The following is a 21,313-nucleotide window of genomic DNA, read 5'->3' as shown; positions in this document are numbered from 1 at the left end:
GCGCATAATACGCGCAATATGAGGGACGTTGATCCGGAACTAAACACGGCAGCACTGTGTACACAGTCCCCCAAAAAGGCTTGGACTGCAAATTGTACGTGAACGGAGTGGGTAAATAAGAAATTCATTCGGTGTTACTTCTACTTGCTGCTCTCCAGGGTCTCCGTAATATATCATTGTTCGAGTTCTTTGGGTTTATTCGATATCAAAGGGGAGAGGAAGCTACAGAGGAAACGTCAAATTCCTCGGAATCTTGAATATCTACCTTTCCAGTCGAGTGTGAATTTTCTGTTTTCTGTTCTTCCTCTGTCTTCTCCCTAGTTCTGTGCCATTACACGTCACAGGAAAGATCGATGGGGCTTGAAGAGAATTAAACAGACACGAGTGGAAGCAAAACGGTGGTGTAACAGTATGTAAGTGCTCCGGAATCCGCCTAGGTGTACAGTTGTTATATTAATCGCTGTTCGCGATGAATGACGCGCGATATTTCTCGCAGCGTACCGCGCTCAGTCCCACAATTTTGAATACAAATGGCCCCATTAAACGGTTCGAGCTGCTTATTCAGGCAATTGTTCTAACGAAACGACGCCGCTCAATCACCCGGCTCACTATTATGCGAGTTATGTTAACCCCGTTGGGAAAGGAGGGGAGCGGAATCAGATCCTTTGAGAAGCGGGGTACAAAGCGTGAAGTTTCTTGCTTCAAGTGGAAATTTCGATAGCTTAGCCCCGTGTGTCGCGCGCAGAATTACGCTGTTAAAGGGCCCGTGCCCCTATACGGGCGACGCTGCAAGCAGCCAAGATAAATTCGTCGCATAAATACTTCCTGTAACTGCGCTACATGAATTAATTAATCGCGATGGCGGCCTACGACGAACGCTCGCGACGAATAATGGTCCGTGGAGAGCGAAACTTTCGAGGCAACCCTTTCAATACCAGCGAGCAGCTTTCAAAGGGGCTCTTAATTAAAAATACTTGAATATTTACTTTCAACCTAATTTCCTGGAGAAAGTCTCTTCATCTAACTCCTTCAGCTTCTTTCTCCCACCTGGATTCTAACTCCCCCGTTCACTTACTCCCTCGTTCCTCCCCGTTTACTTAATCCTTCCTACAGCAGAAGCAATTCAGCGGGCATGCAAGCATTCAACTCGTCTTCGCAACTTCCCAAAAATCCCCAAAACAAAACCTCGACCAAGAACGAGGCCGTTCGAAACGCGCCAGGGAAGCGCGGAAAGTCGAAGCCACGGGCGCAGAAACGACACGGGTAGCCCCGGCGGCCCTGCGTGCGCGTTAACGGCGCGCTGACGAGCGCCGGGGACGCGTTTAAGGATTAAAGTCGAGCTTGTGAAAGCCACTCGGGAAACTCGTTCGCTACGTGTGCGCGTAGATTCGAGAGAGCAGATGCTCGTAATTGCTACCCAACCCCCGCCGACGCTCGCCGTGGCCGACGTCGTTATAAGTGGTGCGCGACGCGTAAAGTCCTTCTGAGAAAGCTGCGGCTTGTGTGCCGAGGGCGTGCGCTGTGTACACGCACCCCTGGGGCTGTGTGTTCCCGCGTGCGTGTGTGCCCGGCGTGTTGAACATTGCCGCGCACCCGCCCCACGGCCTCGAGGTGTAAACAATTATTGCTGGAACGATGCAAAATGGAAAGTGCAAACAGCCGCGGAAGCAGCCCGTGGACGCTCGGCGAGCGTTCTCCGCGAGTCATTGATTATGAATGGCCTTACGAAACTGCTAACAAAGTCCACGGTCACCCACACCAAACGCGGGGGTGGTCGGTGGGGGGTTTACCTTCGCGAAGGTAAATGATAACTGAAATACACCGTTCCGCCTGTTCGTTAAGCGGCGATGTTTAAGGGTTGATGCGCTGGTTTATGGGTGTTCGTTAGCGGGAGCCACGCTGCCGCGGATCGCGGCAGACGCTGCTGGGGTGATCTTTCTTTTTAGAGAGGACTGATATATATTCCGTTGTTTCGCGTGGAATCGGAATAATGGAGGACGGAGAGGGCATTGGAGAATTGGAGATGTCTCGGCAGGTTCATCTGTCCGTGTAATCAGATATCGGAGCACAAATTTTAATCCGTTCCCAAGATGTCCGTGTGAAGCTTCGCGCAGCTGCCAAGCTGTTGCGAAGAGAAAGACGACGGTAAGAATAACTTCTTGACTGCGCGGAAATGATTTCACGCTCCGCTTTCAAGGGGTTGCTAAGAAGGTTTCTGATTAACGCGCGATGAATTCGAGCCGCGAAACAAGCTTCCCTGCGATCTTAAATAAAAAATTACTTCCCTTGGAGGTATTCTTATCGAGCTATTAAAAAACACAACCCCCAGCGCACAATAAGCTGTTAAACCTTAATGTACGGTAACGATCAAGTACCGTAAACTGGGGGAACAGTGGCATCTACTTAACGTCTATTAAAAAGGAAAACGAAACAAATTTTATACATTTTCACGCTTGTATTACCGTCACAAGCGATGCAATGTTATAATAGGATACCTAAACCGAACTTAAAAATGTTAATTGAGAAAATAAAAAAATAAGAATATAAAATAAATAAAAGATAAAGTTCATTGAACATAAAAGGAAACAAATTTAAGTGTTAATGTAAGTTCGGATGTGGTAAAACTTTAACCCTTTAGTGCTATTCATATATGACGTGGCAATGTTACCCGGTTACGGGGTAACATCGGCAGGTATTTAACATGTATTAAAGAAGGATAAGGACACAAACTTTTATGCATTTTCACACTTGCAGTGCATTCGCAAAAGATGCAGTGTTATGATAGGATACTTAAAGCAAATGTAAAAATGTTAATTTTTCTATTAGATAGCAAAATGCTCCAAGAACATGCCAATGTTTCCCCAGTTTACGGTAACTATGCGCAATAAGAATCCACGCGCAAGCTGCACCACGCAGCTCCATTTAGCTCGATTATTTTATACAGCCCCATTTGTTTCAGCGTTGTCAGCAGTATTTTTCTACACAGTTTCTGTATTAGTAACAAGGAAGAAGGTTGTGGTCAGGGCAAACGAAACATCCTGCAGAAAGAGCGATCGTTCCACAAAGGGGATCCATGTAATATCCGAAAATCCGCGTTACGCTGGGCGACTAGTCCAAGCGTAGCAGAAGCGAACGGATGAGGAAACGTGGGGGTTGGAAAAACACTGCGAAGGGCCAACGGTGGTGGGAACGAGAGGAGAAGCGTCGTTAATTTCTACGTCGGCGGAACAAGGCGGCGAGATTTACTGATATTTTTTCCACTGAGCTTTTAGCGCTGGCCACCTCCCCCTCCCAGGCCACCCCTGCGACCCCCTTGCAGCACACAGTCCGCTGGCAAACGGGTACTCGCGAATTACAAATGTTTATTGCGCCGAGTGGGTTATAACGGGCAGCCGGCAGGCGACTAACTAGGGAATTATGCGGCACGGCTCTTTTCGAAATCACCCTGACGTCCGGGGTCACGCCCCTTCTGCTCCGGTAATATAACCGTGAGGGTGCTTTTCCTGATGGCCCGTGGAGGCCCACTCTCTGGGAGCATCGCCGCCAATGCTGCTTCAATCTGCAGGCTGTCCTTAAAATCGAAGCTGGAATTCCTTCGTTGTCACGGTGGCTAGCTGTGCACCATCTTGGAAATTTCGCAGTAATTTTTAACTTGATGTTTTTGATGAAATTTTCTAAGATTCCCGATGGTAAAGGAATAAGAAGAATTAGTTAACTGAAAATTTAAAGGGTTATATACACTGGCCAGGTCGGAAATAGAGTAATTTTTCCGATTTCCTTTTCATACAAAGAATCGCACTTATTTAAAAATCAAAGTATACACCTTGTTGTGTATAAATTAAGCTGAAGAAGTAGAGAGTCCTAGAGCCATTGCACTTCCTTGAATTTGTATAAGCTACGGCTAATTTCATTGACGTCAAAGTATGTCCTCCGTCTCGGGAGACAACTTTAGAGATGCTTATTAATTATATTTATATACTTTTAATGATCTCCCCTTGGGCGTGTAACCGAAAACAGTTCGCAAGCAAAGAATGTTTACGAGTGAGAGCCTTCCATTAACGAGGCAATGGTGAACACGCGCGAGCACCGAGCAGGGAGAATGTATTTTCTAATTAATATGCAACGCATCGGCTCTATAAGTCTATTAAACGACGCGATTATAAAGTTCGCGTTAGACGCCGTTCAATTAATTACCCCCGCGAGCATGGGGCGTTACTCTGAAACCCAGCCCCGGAATTAATTTCCCTGACTTAACGGTGGCGAATGAAATCTTGTTAACAATGTGCTCGAGAGACGGTGCACGGCGAATATTAAGATCGCCAGGCTTCGTTATAGTCCACACTGTCGCGAGATAAAAGCGAAAAGAATATAAAACGAACGAAAACACAGATTCTAAGAAATTTCCATTCCCGCGTAAATAGAAAGGGTTGTCGAGATCGCACGCGTGATCCCGTTTGAAGAAACACGACCATTATTGGTTGCACACCCCTTGCAACCACCGCAGAAGGCAGACGCGAGCTCCAGATAAACTCATTATTGCGCAAACTTCGCAGAATCCTCAATGAAGATTTCGCGAGCACCTCTTCGCGCACGCACCCCCGTGCTCGTCAATTTTCCAGTAGCCTGACGTCGTCGGAACTTAAACGCGGCCCACGAGAAAGGATCCTCGAACAACGGAGGGTTGCTTAATATTCTCTCGATGAAAATTTCAGCTGGCTGGTGGATGCTGTCGAAGTCGAGTTCGTTTACCCTCCGCGCGTGGCCTTCGAACTTCCTCGTGTCGAGGTGTCGGGAGAAAATAAAAGCAGGGCTTTTATTCTCGCGTTTCTCTGCTCCCCAGGAGCACTGGTCCCCGCTCCCTACCCTCGCTGGTGGGTTTCCTCCGCCTCGGCGGAGGCTGCACGGGTCCTGAGCAAACACGGCCAGTAGTACGAGTAAATTTCAGGGGTGGCTTCGGTGATTCCGCGTCGAAAAGGCGACCCCGTACCGATGGATCAATTAGCAGAGGGAAGCAGATGATCCCACCGCTGGGGAACGGCCTCTGATGGTGTACGACGAACGTAACCCCTGACGTTATAGGCGAGGGTGGTCGTTACTTTTATCGTCCATCGAAGCCCGGAACACGGAAATCGCCCGAGGATTACGAGGGGCGGGATTCCACCTTCCCTAACTGGAGATCAGGGGACAATTTTTCCCTTCGACCTTCCGAGCGGACGCGACTCTTCCTCCAAACATCCAGTCACCAGAAAGTCCAACGAAGGTGCCGAGAAATTTTAAATAGCAACAGCGGATAATGGCCCTCCATTTTTAAAGAATTCTTACAGTTTCTTATCAATTCACTGTAACAAGAATTAATATAATTCCGCTTCTCCAAGCCTGTAAGTTCCTGGATCCTGTTGTTGGTTAAGGCAATTAGGTAAGTTCAGATGTTCTCAGTATTCCTGGCAAGCATTAGCCGGAATTGTATCGAACTGCGCGAGGCTCGCTCCTCCCCCGATAATTTATATCCATTTGTTCGCGTGTATCCGTCCGTTGCACGCTAACGATGCCCCATTTTTACGTATTACGAGTGAAACGGTGCACGGCTCGATTCTTCGCCGAGGGTGGCGCATTAATATCCGTCGGGGAGCTGACCCGTCTCTATTGACTTCGTCAGTCGCCGCGATTAAATTACTACGGGCATCCGTGCGGCCAGTCGTTCTCCAAACAATTTCGCAAGTCGCTGGGTCAGGCATCGATAAACGTGATTCATTGGATCATGGAACCCCGGCCATTAACGGGGCCGCCGCTCGATGCTAAATCACCGCCCGTATCTCGCGATTTGCATCGCGAAATCACGGCTAATCAAACGTTGAAAGGAAGCACTTGGCGACGGATAGGTTGCAGGAATTTTATGGGATCTCCTGCAGCAGGCAAACTGTTGAATACTCGTCTAGCTGGCTTGCTAACATATTCGTACGACCAAGTGTTTTAACAGCGATGCTGTTTTCGTGATCTTGGTACTCCGCGTAAATGAAATTTTTCCAGCGCACAAGACAGTGTCTTGCATTTAATCTACCAAATGGTACATGCTTCTTCGTTTCGACGTAGTAGAATATTTCTGTCTGCACTCTTCTGTCACTTGATCTCGAGTAATCTTCAGCTACGATTCGGTGCATGTTTGGACCTTCAGAAGAAACAGATCTTCGAATTTTCTTCAGCGATTCGATAGTCCCCATTCAAAATGGTCCCTGATTCATTAGAGATGCAATTCATACGCCAAGAACCCCTCAAAATGAAAGGCTGCAACGTCAATAGAAAGGAGAACAGAACCATCTTACAGTGTTCACAAATGCCCAAGCGGAGATGAAGAACAGAGGCTGAAGGGACCGAGTACAAAACCAAGGATCCACTAGTACAAGCTAGAACGGCACAACCCCAGGAACTTCACTGTCGAACTAGAAATCACCAGCGCCCCGGGGCGGGTTGCATCCCTCGCGGATACGCGAGCCGTTTCACAGGCCCGCAATCCGAGGCATTTTACGCTTCCGTTACGCGCGCGGCGGACTCGAGGCCGAGCGCGACCGACGCCGTATTACATATGCATAGTTTCATAAATTTGCGCGCGATACAGCTCCTTCCTGGCCCCCGAGCCGCTCCCTGAAAGCCAGCCAAGCCTCCAACGCTTTTTAATATCGCGGCACGAGGGACTGGGGGGAGCGCATCCGCCGTGGCGAGCTTCCGGAACCGCGGAGGTGGGTGTCGAGCATAGTTAATGGCGGATAGCGATCATGTAGTTAGCGTATCCATGCTCCTCCATCTCTATTCTATCGCGTCGATGCTCCCTAATACGCCACGCGACAATATTGCCCATTAATTGGCCCGTTGGGGTTTTATTATCAATATCTTGCTACGAGGGGCGACGGCGAATATAGGGGTGAGCGTACTCGGTCCCAGATTTGCTCCCCCTTAACACGTACTATTCGGGGACTGTGGACGTGCATTATTTACCGAGGCACTGCCCTTGACAATTGGATCGTCACGTGCTTTATTAGCAATTTCACAAACTGCTTCGATAAACAAAAACATCCCGAATGATACTCTTTAAGACTCGAGCATTTTCTTGAATTGGAACAAGAACGCAGCCGCGGGGGTGCTCGAAATCAATTATTCTGAAAGCCGAATGAAAGGGAAAAGGTTCATTCTGCGTCTTCGCTAGAAATGGCTCCCCGCAGGCCGCTAAACGGACATCAATGAATTTTCGCAGACGAGCAATTCAGCCGCTCCTTTCACGAGCGACATATCGGGTCGCGGTGTATTGGTTTGAAATTAATTTCCAGGCCGCGCCGGGGAACGTGTGCGAGCGAAGACAAGGCGAGTCGGAGGGCGAGGGCCGGGAATGGGAAATTTTCGTAATGAAGTACGGGTGGGGGACTAATGACACGCGGATAAAAGCCGGGCTGCGAAATGAGGCCGAACTGCAGAGGAGGGCGAGGGTGGATAGCGGGCACACAGCACATTCTATCGAGATTCAGAACCGTCCGTCGGGGGTCTATCTCTTTATAAACTGAAAAGAAATCGAGCTAGCGTTTCTTCCCATTTCACCCCTTTCTCTGCGGCCTCCCCCGCCCCGCGTCTGCTTCCCTTCCTTTTTTTTTTTCGGACGGGTCGAAAAACCAGGCGAACGGGGTTTCCGCGAAAAAGTGTGTGGAACGAGAGAGGGTTCCCTCCCCCTCGTATCTCCGCCAGTAAAAAGAGGATTGAAATTGCACAAGACTTCCGTACGGAAACGCAGGTCCGGGTATAGAATCCGCGATTTTCATCATCGAGATTCTCTCTGGCGAGCCACGGTGCATGAAATAATGTTCCCACGGCCGGGGGTGAAGGCGAATACCGATGGAAACGGTGGTTATTTAACCGACGTTGTCGGGACGAGCGAATTTTTAATGCACGGTTACGGCTTTCCTACTAAACAGCCCTTTCGAGGGGTTCTTCGATCCTTGGAGGAATGGTAGCGATAAGGGAAGATTAGTAATCGTCAGTCTGATAATCACTGAATCTTGAAACGACGAAGACACAAGAGACTTTGATAAAAATCTTGGGAGATACCTATTAATGATGGATAGGAAAGGCTGTCAATTTTAAACTAATTAAAAAGGTTTTTAATTTTCAACTTATTGTTACTGATAGAACTGTCTCAGAGGAACTTAGAGGGGGAAGCCACTGTGAGTTTTTTTTCTGATTTTTCTTTTTGTGCATTTTCATAATATTTGGGGTTTCAAAAGTATACCTGCACAATTTCAAAGTGGATATCGAAAGATTCTGGGAGCTACGGAAGGTTTTGTATAGGTAGCCCAGCGCTCTGGATCGAGTGCAAGCATAGGTAACTTGGTGTCAATCGCCTGAAAAGTTTATGTTCAAAAATCCAAATGTATCTAATAAGAGGGATTATGAGCTTATATATTGTTTAGAACTAGGTAGAGAGTCATTATGCACGACGAGACCGTATACAGCTGCGATCTTTGAGTTACAGAAAATAACTTTCGTCAAAACTTCAAACGCAATTATCTCGAAACGGCATTTTTCAAAGGGGCGGATTAATAACTCGGTCGATTTTTATCGGATTCACTTGAAATTTTCAGGGAATATTCGTAATAAAATTATTTCCAGTTAAGCGTACAAGTGATTTGATCGAATAATTCATTTAACCGTAACATTGAATAAAACATGTTGATGTTTTACACCTTTTCTATCAAAGTTCGCCATTTTTTCAAAAATGGATATTTTTTTAAATCTGTAAGCTTAACTGAAGCTATTGTAATATACTTTAAGAAAACATTCGAATTTTTCAATTCACAGCAAACGATGGAAAGTTACACGACCGCCCGTTTTGTAAATTTTTTTTAAGAGCCTAACGTTATGGTATGTAGTAGCCATACTACCCAAACAAATTTAAATCTAGAAGCATAAAATATTAATTACATATATGTATTTTCAGTTGATAATAAAATTTTTTCGTAAAAAGTTACATTTCGTTATAAAATAATGCCTTGAAAATAGCCTTTATGTTCGACCGTCACAGTGACTTCCCCCTTAAGAATGGAATCCAAGAAATAAACAGTCGACTAAATGTAACTACCTAAATATATCGGGTGCATTGTTAAGTATCACAGTACAAGAGAGTCGTCCTGGCATTTTTTTACTAAACCTACTCGAATCTCGCAGCGAAAGGATTAAAGTCTTAAACTTTCACTGTACCTATTCCCTTTCCCCGAGAAGGGGACCCGAGCCAACAAGGTAGAACACGGAGGCGTAAGAACGAAAAGTCGTTTGCCGCCCGATACATTGCTCCTCTTTCTTCCATCTGCGCGCCGTTCTCCCGTCTGCTCTGTTTCGTCTCCGCGAAACAGGCGAATCTTAAGGGGAACGTTATTCGGTTTGCGAAAGCAAGCCTTCGAGCGTGAGTAATGCGAATACGTTTCCCTGGAGCAGGCCGGGGCTGCTTTATTCCCGTCGATACACATTTCTTTGTACGTGGCAAAGTGCTCCGATACCCTCCCGGCAGTTCCATCTTAGCGTTATCTTTCCCTTTATCCGCGCGCTTCTCCCAGCTCGCGTCACGCCGCCGCGTCGCTTCATTTTTTCCCCGTCCTCCCCCTCGCCCAGCAAGTACCACGAAATATAAATTGCGAATGAGTTTGCCGACCGAGCGGTGTAATCTGGAAAGCTCGGCTTTCTTTATTGGAAATTGGAAAACGGGTAACGGGTCAGCTTTGTCTTCCGACCGAGTTTTGTGTAACGGCCGACTCGCTCCGAGCCTCGAACCGCTCGATTGTGGGACGGATGGTCGGGCGGGCAATAAAAATTTCATCCCTACTGAATAAAACGAACCTCGAAGTGTCGCTGCGTTTCGTTTAATTAATAATAACCATCGGAATGCTTTCAACAATCTTTCCCGTTCCTGGACTTCGTGGCGCGATAAATCACACATTTTCGCTTCAAAAAAAAAAAACGATGCAGTTCTAAATTGCACGATGCAAAGTGCCCACATTATGGTTTCTAAGAGCTACAAATATTTGTATATCATTTTGCAAGCACTGGTTCCAGGATTGCGATTAAATACCCCGTGCTTCCAGTTCCCCAGTCGCCCAGCGACCCGACTAACTCTCTCGCCATCTTCGACACGAAATAATTCGAATCCGACGACGCCGATATCCCCAATGCAACCACCCCTCATTTTCTCATTCCTCTTTCTCCCGATCCTATGGTTCGAGGCAGACTTGGCAAGTTTTCTAATTAGTATGGTGCCTCCGGCTAAGTGAAGTCGGCTGCTCGACAGTTTAAAATGGGGAAAACGGGAAAGGAACGCCTTTGAGCCCTGCCACAAACTTTCGCCGCCCCCTATCCAGACCCCCTCGTCCCTTTCTTTCCCCTTACACGTCTCTCGAGACAAGTCGTAAAGTCGGTCCATCGACTCCGAGATTTCCCAGCATCGTCTCTCCCCTTTATTATTCCCTCCCGCGGTGGCTGGCGGTGACGGGGTCTCCGCCACTCGGACTGCGAACTTCCCCCGGAAGGGGGCGGTCGGCCGGAGGGGTCGGCGGCAGGATTATTCCGCGAGGTCGCGCCGCTCGTGTATGCAATTAAAGTCAACAGGTCCTCTCGTGTCAGAAAATAATGGGATGTGAAGTTGGTCCGGATTGAAGCAATTGCCCCCGGAAGAATCACGTTAGGACAGGCTATACGCAGGGGCGTGGAGGATTCCAGGGCGAGGGAGGGTGGGCTCTATGAGGTTTCATTTGGGGATTTAAACGACGAGGCGGAATTCCCCACGGGATTGCCGGCTGTCCGCGATTCAAAGGCGCTCCTCGAGACGCGCCCTTTCGCGACTTTGTCCCGCGACTGGCGAGCTTTGATCGTGGAAAAAGCGCCGCGTAATTCCTGTAACAGCGACTTTTCCGCCGTCGCCTTATTACTATCGTCGTTAACCGTCTCGACGAACTCGCAGCCCCTTTTCAAAGCGAGTGCTCGTGTTTAGGCGCGGGCACGTAAGACCACTCGACTCGCGGCCCCCTCGCCCATCTATTATTCCGGTGTTTTGCGAGAAGTCAGGGCAGAGGGGTGCCCACCGAGGGGGATTGTTTACGCCTCCTCGATCGTTTATTTGAATATCAATGGGCGAGTAGGGCCTCCTAGATGGCCCGTGGCTCGTGCTTCTTCTTCTTTCCACGGTGCCGGTGACTTAATGCCGCAGGGGTGGCTGTAAGCTACGATGTACCGGCGAAGCAGTTACGCGGAGCTACCCTTGTGCAACACCTTTGCTGTGTGGCGAGTTTCAAGTTTTCCTTTGGCTAGGGGTATCCCAAAACTCGATTTAATTGAGTAGGGGAGGCCGGGGCTAAAAGTTCCGATTTCGATGTAATATAAAAAATGACTGGAAAATAATGTAGTTATTCTCTTCACTATTGACTAATTTCTTGTTAAATTTATTATATCTTCTGGTTTTAAGCTTGTGTTTAATATATTGTAATAGGTTTTCCATAAAAAGTAATTTATTTGTGGCTGATCGAAGCGGAACTTCTTACCCCTATATGGGGCAAGTTGTTATCGCATTGGGGTAAGTTGTTACTATGATATAAGTGTTGCCTTTTAATGAAATCTTTCATTTTCTAATGAAATAAAGCAGAATTTTATTAATAATGGTTAGTTATGAAGGTTCGGACCAACAAAAATGTATTATCTTTAAAAGAAAACCAAAAGCGACAGTTTTTATTTATCTTTACGCATAACTTCGATCGAAGTCGTGTCCCTTTCCGCCTTTCATTCATATGTTCGCATCTTAAAGCACAGCGGAAACAATTTATACATTTGCGGCAGGTCTGTGAAGATAGCACCCCCAAATTCGAATTTTTGGAAAAACTCAACGGCATTCGTTTGTCCATCGTTTGCCCACGTTTGCACATAAAAAATTTTCGTTTGCCCACCCTTAAAAAAAAAAGTTATGAACAAAATAAATAATTTGTCTTCATCACCCATCATGAATGCATTTCAATTTTTTTAATAGAAGGATACGAATTTACCCGACCTAGCCACGTTTGCCCACTCTCAGATTTCATTTGCCCACCCTCCAGAATTTAAATAAAAAATAAAAACCGCGAAAAAATGAGTATAGATGAAGCGATCGCGTTAAAGTTCGATTATTCTCGAAAATTTATGAAAATCGTTCTTTCAACGGTGCAGTTTGTTAGTTTAGATGTAGAAGAGATTTGCCCATCCATTAATTTCGTATGCCCACCCTTCAGAATCGAATTATTAATGAAGATAGCCAAGAAGTGCGGTACCCGTTGAAGCGATCGCGTTAAAGTTCGATTTTTCTGGAAAATATTATCAAAATCGTTCTTTCAACGATGCAGTCCGTTAATTTAGATATAGAAGAGATTTGCCCATGCATTAATTTCATATGTCCACCCTCCAGAATCGAATTATTAATAAAGATAGCCAAGAAGTGCGGTACCCGTTGAACCGAATACCTTTCCGTTCGTTTTTTTTCCGAATGAATTATCAAAATCGATTGTACTCACCGTAAAGGTTGAAGGTGTTTGGTGACATGTTATCCAAAAAATGTTGCACACACTTCTTTCTCACTTTATTGGAACGACACTTAAATTTGTATCGCTCATCGAACACTTCACACTTTTCACACATCTGCAGCATGTGCAGAATATCACCAGAGTGGTTTTCTAGTCATTTTTCACTAATTACCGCAATGATATCGCACAACGGAAAATAATATAATCTCACAGTTACTTCACAAACCGTAAATGAATGCACGGTCTCGCAAGAGTTGCGTCCGAACTCTGTAGACCGACTGACTTTCGTGCGTCGTTGGAAGGAATTCGAGGGTATCGCCGACATCTGTTTACGTTTCGGCACGTTCGATGACGACACGCAGCGTTGATACCCTAAAGGGTAGCAGCGCCGAGTGCCACTGCCGAAACGTAAACAGATGTCTGCGATACACTCGAATTCTTTCCAACGACGCACTTCTTGGCTACCTTTATTAATAATTCGATTCTGGAGGGTGGGCAAACGAAATTAATGCATGGGCAAATCTCTTTTACATCTAAACTAATGAACTGCATCGTTGAAAGAACGATTTTGATAATATTTTCCAGAAAAATCGAACTTTAACGCGATCGCTTCAACGGGTACCGCACTTTTTGGCTATCTTTATTAATAATTCGATTCTGGAGGGTGGGCATACGAAATTAATGCATGGGCAAATCTCTTCTACATCTAAACTAACGGACTGCATCGTTGAAAGACCGATTTTGATAATATTTTCTAGAAAAATCGAACTTTAACGCGATCGCTTCAACGGGTACCGCACTTTTTGGCTATCTTTATTAATAATTCGATTCTAGAGGGTGGACATATGAAATTAATGCATGGGCAAATCTCTTCTATATCTAAACTAACGGACTGCATCGTTGAAAGAACGATTTTGATAATATTTTCCAGAAAAATCGAACTTTAACGCGATCGCTTCAACGGGTACCGCACTTTTTGGCTATCTTTATTAATAATTCGATTCTGGAGGGTGGGCATACGAAATTAATGCATGGGCAAATCTCTTCTACATCTGGACAAACGATATGCATTGTTAAACAAACGATTTCATCGTTTAATTAATTAAAAATCGAACTTATACTTGGTCGTCTCAACGGGTACCGCACTTCTTGACTATCTTTATTCATAATTCGATTCTGGAGGGTGGGCATACGAAATTAATGTATGGGCAAATCTCTTCTACATCTAAACTAACGGACTGCATCGTTGAAAGAACGATTTTGATAATATTTTCCAGAAAAATCGAACTTTAACGCGATCGCTTCACCTGTACCCTTCTTTTCGAGGTTTTTATTTTTTAATTCGATTCTGGAGGGTGAGCATACGAAATCTGAGAGTGGGCAAACGTGGCCAAGTCGGGTACATTCGTATCCTTCTTTTAAAAAATTGAAATGCATTCATGATGGGTGATGAAGACAAATTTATTATTTTGTTCATAACTTTTTTTTGAATGGTGGGCAAACGAAAATTTTTTATGGGCAACCATGCGCATACGATGAACAAACGAATGCCGTTGAGTTTTTTTAAAAAATCGAATTTGGGGGTGCTATCTTCACAGACCTATTTGCGGCGGGGCAAGTTTTTACGGTAACAACGTGCCCCAAGTCACGGTAACAACTAGCCCCTACCGACACATGTAGCAATTTCAAAGACTATTCTGCTTATACATGTATTCAAACGATAAACACTATTACACCATGTTCTTAAATGTCATTTGATGCATAAGAACGATTCAATCTATAATATCGACGTTAAATAATTGAAATAGACCAAAAAGTAATGATAGAAAAATTTTTACTTATCTGGTACGCGATTAATAGGTCCTTGCTTACAACCACACAATTCGCTGTCGCAGACGCTATTAAAGTGGGCGACAGAGTGGCGTGATCAACTCACACGGAAAAAATAATTTAAAGTACAACGCTCTTTTTATTTCAAAGATAGAGCCGTCGGAACAACTTACCCCCGGAACTTTTAGCCCCGGTCTCCCCTACTTGAATTTACTGTCAAGTAATTTTATTATTATTATTATTATTATTATTATTATTATTATTACGAGTTACTTGGAGATAAATTTCCAACTCGAATCACTTCGAGTTATTAGCGGCTTGTAGAGTTAGACTAGTGTTTGATATTAAATACATAAATATTCATAATAAATTACATATATATGTTATTTATTCAATTAGTTATTTATATATCGGTGGGCACCCTTTGGTAAGAGATAAAATATACATGAACAGAAGACAGCGATATGTAATAAGTGATAAGACACTCGCACACCTCCTACATGTGGCACATTCCGCTGCACACACTTACGATCGCAATTTGGAAATTGTAATTCGGTAAAAATAATCAGAGACAATACGAAGGACTCTATCCATCGAATCCTGCGACTCTCCACGAAAAATGACCGCGATCGACGCGCGTCATTACCGCGTACAAATCGGCGGAGCGAGCCGCCTCGAAAACGCTCATCAATCCTCGAAGGAGGTGCTCGTCGGCGGTGCCATCGGGAGCCATTAAGTTGCTCGTGTAACAGCCGAAACGCGGTTCGCGATTTCCCTTTGCCGTTCCTCCCGTCCTCCCTCCGCCGTTCTCCGGGAAACGGGTGTAGCAAAGCGCTTAAATTTAATCGGCCTGGAAATTCGGGGGACGGCGCTGGCGCGCGCGCGCGTGCTCCGCGCGGGAATAGCGCTACCGACGTGGTCCGTAAAATTTATTATCGCGTCAATTAGAAATTGATGGAACGCCGGACGATAATCGATTTAGGATCGAATCGTACCGAGCCTCGGAACGACCGATCGGCTCGTTTTCCCCGTGGGTCGTTTTCCAACCATCCCGCCCCCGCGCCCTTCCGCTCTGTCACTCGCAGAAACGACAACGTTGCCTATTCGATTCTCTTCTTCGTGCTTCGAGTTTCATTATCGCCGTAATTGTTTCCGTTTAAACTGAGCGCGCTCCAGTTTATAGGGAAACAGTGTTAACTTGACGCAGTCGTATGTCACGGCTGACTTGCCATTGATATTACCACTTGAAAGTCTCGTGCACCGCCTCGAGGGACACTCCGCACGGAGGCATATGATTTAAACCCTATTACCAACACCAAATCGATAAGTCTAGGATGTGACAGACAGCTGCCTCTATAAATAGTTTCTCAAAGGGGGATTGTTGAATGATGTAACTAGACGGTAAGGTGCATCCCTTAAGGGGTCTCCCTAGTGTGACGGCTGAAAGAATATCAATTTTTCGGGAATTAAAAAACAAGTATGTCACGTATTATTTTGCACGATCGTAGCTTTACTACTGGATATGCTTACTTACAATTTTTTTTACAGTCTTGAAAGGTGACAGAGTAAAGCTACGAACGTGCAAAACGATACTTGCAATAGATGTTTCTTTTTTTATTTCCAGAAAACTTTTTTTTCCAGCCGTCACACTAGGAAGACCCCTTAAAGACAGAGCACAACGCACACAGCCATCAACTGGGGTTCTTCTAAATGCAATTCCTGCTATTTCCTGATTTCCTTCTCCAGTTACTGGTCAAGCGTATTAAAACGATACGGTAAAAAGCATTTTCGTCTAGTAAACGAGCAAGCAAGTTGCCGAGGACAGCGGTTGTATTAAACGCGCCAGCGTGTTTCCTTCGTTCTTTTTTTTCCAGGACGAAAACACCCCTCGAGTATCCCTCCCATTTTTCGTCGCGCATTTCGAGAAACGTCAGTTTTCAGTCAGCGATTCGTACGCGTACGCTCCGGAAAATGGCGTCGCGTTGTTCCGTCGAAAACAACGTTCTCGACGCAATTTTACGATGATATTTTCCGTTCTCCGTCGTGTTTCGCTTTTCCCCCGTTTCATCTGTGTTGTTCCCCGCCTCCCCGCTGTTTGCGAAAACGTTCAGCGCAAGCTGAGCGGTTAAATATTTCAGACGAATCGTTTTCGAGGGAATAGCGAGGAAACGCGGGAGTTTTTGAAACACAGAGGCACCAACGGGAAAATATTTTTTCCCGCCCGAAAAACTGTTTCGCCTTCGATACGACTATTGCCCAGAACCCTGTACTACATCCCCTCGCACGTTACTGTGTTTTGTATTCATTATCTGTCCTACTCACCGTGCGCAGATCGGCGTAGGTGGACGCTGGCTGAGGAACCTGCAACACAAAGGGGAACGGTCGAAATTAATATCGCATTGTGTGGAGCGTTCCTGCGATCAATCCATTCACAAAAACTTAGCAGAATTTTAACCCTTCGTAATCACACGGGGTGTATCGCATCCCAGGCAATTTTCTTTTTCTTTGCCAATACTTCTGCACATTGTTAGACCTTAATAATGAAATTTAAAAATTTTGTGAATTTTAATAAAAAAGGTTCCTTTTAACCCTTCCTAATCACACGGGGTGTATCGCATCCCAGGCAATTTTCTTTTTCTTTGCCAATACTTCTGCACATTGTTAGACCTTAATAATAAAATTTAAAAATTTTGCGAATTTCAATAAAAAAGTTGCTTTTACCTACAATTATTTTTTCAAATACAAATCTCAATACATCCAAATTTACATTTCTAGAAAACTGTGCAATTACCATTCAAAAGTTAAAAGCTCCAAAATAAGAAAATGGTACCTCAAAAATGGCACTGAACCCCATGCGACTAATCAGTGACTCTAAAAAGGTGTGATTATGGAAGGTTAATTTTCATCAGAGCTTCGTAATCAACCTCCTCCCACATCTCAACAAAATAAGATCTAAACCACCCCATTACACTGCCACGTGCACCAAAAGAGTCGCTCCGCGCCCGCCGCCAGCCAGGCGGCTACAGTGGTTCCAGCTTAGAGCTGGCTCGCGCGAAAGGATCGCGGCGCTCTGGAGGCGGGCAGTCGGGCTCACGCAAAACGCGTTCGCATTACTATGGGCGTCGCGTAACGGCGGCCGGGTGCACACGCGGAAGCGCATTGTGGATTCAGCGTGTGTCGTGTGCAGGCCGGAAATAATATCTATCGATCCGACCTGGCGGTGGCGCGGCCGGCGGAGGAGGCCGCGGAGGCGCGGGATAAAAGTGCATCGCGGGTGCATCCAGCGTGAGAACGGAATCACCATAGATCGTCGTCGATCGGTACGTGCGCGTCGTATCCGCGCGAGCGGGCGGGCGGGCGGCCGTGTGCGCGCGCTACCGAACGATCGATTCGATTCTTCACGGGGGAACGGCTACGCGTCGGAATCATCGGCGAAATGCGCTTTAACCGCAGACCTGCAGGCGGCCGACGAAAGGAGGCGCAAGGGGCGCGGAGGGAGAGCGTCGTAGACGAGTCGAGTTACAAAATATCGACCGAACGTTTTGCATGTTACGCGGGTGCCTTATTTTCGACGATCTGTTTAGTCGTGCGTTCGCGGGCCCCTTCTCGTTCCAGGACCACCTCCGCCGTTCCGTGGTACAGGTGGATTTTTACGAGACGTGGAATCGGGTGAAATCGGAGACACCAGCCGCGGCTGGATCGAGGTATAAATAACCCATGAACCGCGACGAAACGCTTTACCTTGTTAGGTCGGTTTATTCGATTCCGTTCTTTATGGGCCACGCTGGATCCTCGTCGCTGTACAATGAGGAGTTTTGTGGGAGGGTGTATGGGGGCGTGAAATTGGCACTCGATATTTTATTGGGGCTGGAGAAGGTGACTGTTTCGCGGAGTGGTACTTGATGAAAGGGGTGGTCTTTGATACCGCATATTGTAACTTTATATATTTTTATATTTATTTATTTACTTCCACGCGAACGGGTGAGACCCATTTTTGCCAGAAGAAGGTGTCAGAGACGCAGAGTGGAGACACAACACGAAGCAGAACAGAAGAAAACAAAACAAAACTAAAACTAAAAAGTAACAGAATATAATAGGTTTAAAATACTAATAAGTTTTAAATACTTTAAATGCTGAAAGAGATCCATGGAAGAGATCGATCTAGTTCCTAAGCAAATTAGCCAGGTTGCAGATCCTATGGAAGTGGTTCGCATGAGCAAACTTGGAAGCGTAGAAAGGAGGTCTAAATAGGTCGGCATGTCTGGTGGACCGACTAGGGACATTAAAATTAATTTCCCCGATTGCGCGTGGATTGCGCACCATGCCATTGATAATTTTGAACAAAAATGACAGGTCCATAACTGTCCTCCTACGCTGCAGCGCTTGGATGCTTATTCTACGCATAATGGGCCCTTAATCAAAGTCGAAACGCGGTAAGGGTTCATCCATTTTATAAGCTAGGAACCGCAGAAAACGATGTTGAACCCTTTCCATATTGATACTGTATTTGTACCTTGACGATCAGCTTATGTAAGCACCAGACACGCCGCAGCATCGCGTGCAGGAAAGGGATAGTGCCTCACCTTTCACAGATCCGCCGGCTAATCGATTGCTTGTTAAATACCGTTAACGGTGTTACGAAATTCAGCAGCCAGTATCGCGAGTTTCGAGAGAGCGCCGGGAGAGTGTATTTACCGAGTTGGTAATCTAATAGAGAACGGTAGCCCCTATTAAATATACAGAGCATTAGCGCAGCGTTCCCCAAAACTTGCATAGTTGCTCTGATTACGAGCTCGCGAGCACAATGGCGCGTGCTCATTCAGGATGTCTCGCGATCGTCGACAATTCCTCCGCGGCCTTTCCCTTCGATCATCGATCCAGCAACGAAAACGCCGACGTCGGTAGACTTTTCGATGATGAAGAGAAAGCAGAAGACGAAGAGAACGTGGCTGAGACCATCCAGAAGAGTATCGTCAGCGATTCGACGTTCTCGGCCGGGCCTGGGGGCGAAATTTCTGGGCGGGAATCGATTCGCGTTTCCGTCGGATATTGAACACGACGAAATTGAAACGCGAAATCGCATTTCTGCGGACAACGATAAACGGTTCGATCGGGGGCCGCGTGGCGAAAGTAATTCGACAAAGTGAGGGCCTCGGGAAGCTTGAGAGTCATCGCGAGTGACTCGACTCCCTCGTTTCTGGTTTTATCCCTTAACCGAATATCGCGATCGTAGGCTGTTATCAATTTCTCAGGTCCCATCGAAAGCCCAGAAGCCTTGGATCGCCCGCTGATCCAGTTCCGCCGGAAAGGTGCGAAGGAAAAAGCAGCATATTCTGGCAAGTCTCGTCGCGACGGGGAAGAAACCGAGGGTTTCCTTATTCAAACGGAAGGTGGGCCCGCCTCGGCCAGCGGAAACGGCGAGGAACGGCGCTCGGCCCGTCTGGCGGCCGATTTAAAAGCGCGGTTGTGGCAGGGACAAGAATACCCAGCGACGAATGCTGGTTTTTCCTGGACGCAAGGAACCGTCACGTCGTCACGGGACGCGTTTTGTCGGGTTCCGGGGGTTGGACCGTGTCTGCGGGAGAAAAGGCAGACACAGAGGGGATGGCTGTTCCGCGCTGACCACGGGGTTTGCGGCGTGGACCGAGGGGGAAACAGGAAAAACGTGGCAGACGCTGCGAAAAAAGATGGGCAGAGGCTTTCGAATAGAGGATGATGCGCTTAAAATTTATGTATATTGCTGCCTTTGAGCTGGACGGCTTTGAAATACCTTGCGCCTGGATCGCAATCTCTTGGCCCAAGGGTGGTATTAAATGCTGAACGAACGCAGAGAATACTGGTGCTTAACAAACACGTAATTGCAGTTGCATTTGGATTTTGGTACCACGGTACAGCTTTCTTTGATTCGGCATGAGATTAATTTGCAAATAGTACGGTAGGGAAGAACCGTGGGGCTGGATTAATTCCATCGAAGGGTTTTACAGCTGTCGCTACGTTAAACGACCCTAAATTCACTTCAGGAGTAGACGTCCTACGTACTAAGTCCGTGATCACGAGAGCGTCGATTTAACACGACCAGGTCGTTTTTCGAGGCGCGTCGAGGCATGAAGGCTTCCGTATCGACGAGACGTCGGTCGAAGGAAACGTCTGTCGAGCGGAGATACGAGTCGAGCAGAATTCAGGTTACACGACGGAGGGAAATCAATACGCATTTGCGCGTGTCGGGAAATAAATGAATCGCCTCGTTTGCTGCCGCCGCTTTGGATTTCCATTCCCCCCCTTGCAGCCCCGCGAGCCACCCCCCGCTGACATTTCACTGTCAGTGGAAGACTCCGCCATAATTTTCAGCTATCACTCTCCTGTATTCTTAGAAATCTCGCAACGCCGGTACAATTGCAATCCCGCGACTCGACGGATCCGCGTCCCGCTGAAATCCTGTCTTTCAGCGTTCGAATTTCCCCAAAAGTGACACGAAGTTCCGCCTTCGGTCCCTCGAGAGCAGGGATTTTTCAGAACCTTCGCAAGGAACTGCGATTCGTCGGTGATCTCCGGCAGGCTTTAGTTCGCGCAGCCTCCTCGCAGCGGCCCGCGAAATATATCAGAACTAATTCAATTTAATTTCTCGTGAAATTCTCAACGAGCCCGAGGGATACTTTGGTAACGGGAGTATATTGCGGCAATATCAGAGACATTTATGGGCTCGTTGCGAGTGCCATCGCCGCGCCATCAAAAGCGGACGAAATGATTTACATTGTGAAGCAGTGCCGTCCTGTGCGCGACTCGGCCCTCTGCGCGCGCCTGCAATCTCTCGCGGCACTTCTGCAATCCGCCACGTTACATATATCCCCCGTTAAATTGCCGCGAAATTGCCAAGTTCAATCTCCAGCTCTCCCTGACCGCTAATTACCATACTT

At 46.5% G+C, this 21,313-nt stretch overlaps 1 protein-coding gene across 1 annotated transcript in view; it reads right to left on the bottom strand.

The window, feature by feature from the left end:
• LOC143377929 (uncharacterized) overlaps positions 1–21,313 on the bottom strand; it is a 144,212-nt gene that overhangs the window by 63,055 nt on the left and 59,844 nt on the right. Inside the window, exon 5 of the mRNA XM_076829736.1 lies at positions 16,722–16,760. Within this exon, the coding sequence (XP_076685851.1) occupies positions 16,722–16,760 (39 nt within the window). The remainder of the gene's footprint in view (positions 1–16,721; positions 16,761–21,313) is intronic.

This window comes from Andrena cerasifolii, chromosome 16 (assembly GCF_050908995.1).
Source record: "Andrena cerasifolii isolate SP2316 chromosome 16, iyAndCera1_principal, whole genome shotgun sequence".
In the NCBI taxonomy this organism is placed as follows: Eukaryota; Metazoa; Arthropoda; class Insecta; order Hymenoptera; family Andrenidae; genus Andrena; species Andrena cerasifolii.
This window is presented reverse-complemented; position numbering and strand designations above follow the sequence as displayed.